The 3,918-nt window shown below is 38.7% G+C and overlaps 1 protein-coding gene across 4 annotated transcripts in view; it reads right to left on the bottom strand.

Annotated features, from left to right (window-relative positions):
* ZNF277 (zinc finger protein 277) overlaps positions 1–3,918 on the bottom strand; it is a 30,698-nt gene that overhangs the window by 10,226 nt on the left and 16,554 nt on the right. For all 4 annotated transcript variants that reach the window (XM_072401520.1, XM_072401522.1, XM_072401519.1 and 1 more), the window contains exons 5-6: positions 3,527–3,618; positions 1,882–1,992 (exon numbers count right to left, since the gene is read on the bottom strand). In XM_072401520.1, coding sequence (XP_072257621.1) covers positions 1,882–1,992; positions 3,527–3,618 — 203 coding nt within the window. The remainder of the gene's footprint in view (positions 1–1,881; positions 1,993–3,526; positions 3,619–3,918) is intronic.

The following is a 3,918-nucleotide window of genomic DNA, read 5'->3' as shown; positions in this document are numbered from 1 at the left end:
ACAGAAATCTAGACCTCAGTGTAACGCTCAGGAGGTTAACAAGAACAAGGTGTGGACATACAGGTCATACAATAAGATGGACAATTACAAAAACTGAAATTGCATCAAATACAATCGTAATAATAACAATAAAACAATAAAAAAAAAAAAAGAGAAAACATAACTGACATGGTCATACAGCAATTATAACAAAGCATCTGATGTTCGAATATCAGCTCTAACAGATTGATTACAAATGGTTAGTTACAGGGAAATACCTCCCTAGTGATCTGGTTTCTCGAATCTCTTTATAATTCAGTCAGTATTCTGTCTCCCTTATTCACATTATTCCCGCCTGGGTTTAAGGCAGACTAATTATAAGACCAACCTTATGTGTACAAGTTACCAAACAGGATAGTATGCAAAATGGGACTATTAACGCACTCCACTTCTAAGTGTCCCCCACTTTGGAGGGAAGGACCCTCAGAGGATCTGGCTTACGAACCAAGACTCAAAAACTAGTAATCAGGAGGGGCCCAGGTAGCATCTATAATCTGAGAAGTTGGTGAATTAAGACCAATAATACCAGGTAAAGAACTTCACATTGGAACCCCTTAGGAACGAAGTTAAATCTTATATATAATGGATTTCCTTAGCCCTCCTTAGCCACAGTTGAATCGGTGGGGGGGTCAATTTTTTTTTCCTATATGTGGCAATGCAGGTGTTCGCGGCCACTATCAAATGTCGCAACACCAAACTTTTATACATTTTCTCTGAAAAAAAGTTATGTTGCAGGGGAAAAAACGCCGGATAGGCGGGGACCTGTGAAATTGTCATACGCGTAATGAGTAATATCCTTGACTGTGAACCAGAAGTGTTTAAGCTTAGGGCCTTCCCAAAATATATGGAAAAGGGATCCAGTCGCTGTTTGGCAACGCCAACAGTGATCCGATACCTCGGGGATGCGTATATGTATTTTTTCAGGATTAAGGTACCATCTGCAGAGAATTTTAAAGTTTGAATCCTGGAACCTATTACTGATGGAGGTCTTATGCGTCCATAACAGGATTCTTTGTTTCTGATCCCTGGTCAGGATGATCCCTAAATCCGCTTCCCATTCAGAAAAAAAATTTGGGGACACATTGGGAGGTGACTCCTGCAGGAGAGTGCATAGAACAGAGAGGGTGTGATGAGTGCCACCCTCGCCTAAACACAGCTGTTCAAAGCTTGTGGGCTCTCTTCACTGGGGCCAGGGTGCAGAGAAAATGAGAGAGTTGCGCTACCTTCCAGAAATCTAACCTAAAAGTCTCCGTCCTCAAGCAGAGCCGTACACCCCATCCATTGTGGCGAGTTAAGAAAATGAAGAGCCTTAAAAATGCCGCCTAATCTCAGTTTGGTGAAAAACGGGTCCCCCATCCCAGGTAGGAGAGCGGGGTTGCCAAGGATGGGAAATAAAGGAGATGACATAGGCGAGAGATGAAACCTGTGGAGGTATCTAGCGCACAGTTCCCAAGTATGTCCTAGGGTGGGATGCTTTCGAAGACCTGGGATCAAGGTCGAAATGTTGAATGTTTGATGTGAGTAATCCACTGAGAAATAAAAACTCCTATGTTGCCAAAAGATGGTAGCTGGAATGAAATGAGATATATGCATGGTAACATCCCTGCTGTTTTTCCCTAGCAGATATTCCCAAGTAGGATAAGGAATTGGGAATTTTGTCTGCTGCTATAAGGCACAAAATGCCAGCAACTGTCTCAGCTAACTAGCTGTAAACCATCACTGAAACATAACTTATTGATTGACTGGTCATATATTCAGGAGACTAAATGGTAAAATTGAAGGATTGGTGCTTTGCTATAAACACAAACAGATGACAGTGTTTAATTAAACAGCGACACTTACTTGTCCATTTTTCTCTGTAACACATCCAGAAACTCATTGCAATATACAAGATTATCAGGTAGTCCAACATTGAATGAATGCTCTTCGTTCATGTGATTAAACAGGAGAGATCTGCAATTCCAACATTCATCACTTGTGATAAAAGGGAAGTACTGCTTAAAAAAGCTGTGGTATTTTACGAGAAAACATTAATTTTATAGGTCCTCTATATCTTAGAAGCATCCATATGATTTTAATTTTTAAATTTAAATTGTGACTCCAGGTAACAAATTTAGGCAGGACAAGGCAAGGTTTAGATTATAGGTTAGGTTTAAATATCTATATTCTCATTGAGGTTTCCATTAATTTCCCCTGTGGTTACTGGGACAGGAGATGAGGAGAATATTCCAAATGGAAACATATCAATAAAGGTACTTAAAATATTTCACTCTAAAACTTTTTAATTTCTCCAAAAAATCAACCTTTTTCTAATTTTAAAGACAATCCACAGTAATACAAATCTCGATGACATGAGGTGGCAGACTTTTGACTATGCCTAAATGGGCATCAATGCAAACAAACAGCCTTTTAGACATTTACAGAGATAGCCATGATGCAAAGAACATCAAAAATGCATTCTGTGAGTCCATCAAGATCTTTTTCTTTTTTGGAGACATTATTACAATGCACATAGAAGTGTTAAAATGTCAATATGTTAGAACAGAGAAGGAAAATGCAAATTCTGATCTCTCCTCTCTCAAAAGTGTTAGTTCCCTGGTTGACACACTGATCCAGTGCCTCGAAAGTTATCTCCATGTCACATGCCCTTGTCTCCGAAACCAATGGTCCATGGCTGCTCATGTTGCAGTTGAGTCTCTGCCACTTAGTCTCTTGCTTTACACATGAGTGCTATGCTTGATTATTGTTTATCTAGGAATTCCCAGAAATGTGCACTAGGTCTTTCCCAGTTTATGTTTCTGGATGACCTTATACTGGTCCTGCTGGCCAAACACTTTTTCCAGGGTCATGTGCAGGAAAACTAAAACTGCCTATTGCATTTCGGAGTTGGCATCTTGAGTATTGGTTCAAAGGCTTCCATGCCTGCGATCTCTGTTCTATCGATACCTTTCATGACATCTGCTGGTTTCTAAGACTAATCCTTTCTCTTCACCCATCTTGACTTTTTGTCTGTTTCACCACAACCTTGTCTGCCGATTCTGTACCACACTTTCTTCCTGCCTACCCCTATCTGTTGCAACTCTGAGGTGTAACCTAGGGTCACAACCCTGGATCTGTTTGCACCAAAGCCCATCATGCTGTGCTTTGGTGAACTCAAGTTCATCTCTGCCCACCTTGTGCCTACATTCTCTTGGTAAAACAGTGAACCTACATGCCAGTCACTGCCCTCGAACAAACATAAAATGCATTCCTACACTTTTTCTAAGATACAGACATCACATCTCTTTTGACAGATTGGCTTGGAAGTGTACAAAAAGCATTGTAAATGAAATTAAGCCTTTTACTACTTTCTCTTCTACTTTATTTTGGCATGGGTGTCACATTTTGGATGTACAGCATAATAAACTGGAGTTTATCAATTTTTCAATCGCAAAGTAGAAAAATTTGAAAACATAATATGATCATAAAAAGGAAGAATAAAACAAACCTGTTTCCTTTAAATTCCTCATTACAAAACATGCACATCCTCTGAAAACTTGTATCTGTCCTTTCACACTGCTGCTGTTCCAAAATGATTCTCTGTTAAATCAAATAAACATAAATATATTATGACAGATGACAATATTTTGTTTATATACTCAATCACTAGATTGTGAGAATGCATTGTCTATTATTTCTCCTTGTCTTGCTTTAACGCATGTACAATATAAGTCATTTAAAGCATTACAACCTGGATTTAACTGCACACACACACACAAATTATATATATATATATATATATATATATATATATATATATATATATATATATCCCCATCCCTGATAGAATAATTAACTCATAGTGGCCACAGCAGGTGAAGAATACTTGATTGTTTTTTT

This window comes from Pyxicephalus adspersus, chromosome 2 (assembly GCF_032062135.1).
Source record: "Pyxicephalus adspersus chromosome 2, UCB_Pads_2.0, whole genome shotgun sequence".
Classification (NCBI taxonomy): domain Eukaryota; kingdom Metazoa; phylum Chordata; class Amphibia; order Anura; family Pyxicephalidae; genus Pyxicephalus; species Pyxicephalus adspersus.
Note: the sequence above shows the minus strand (reverse complement) of the source record. Positions and strands in the feature narration are given on the sequence as shown.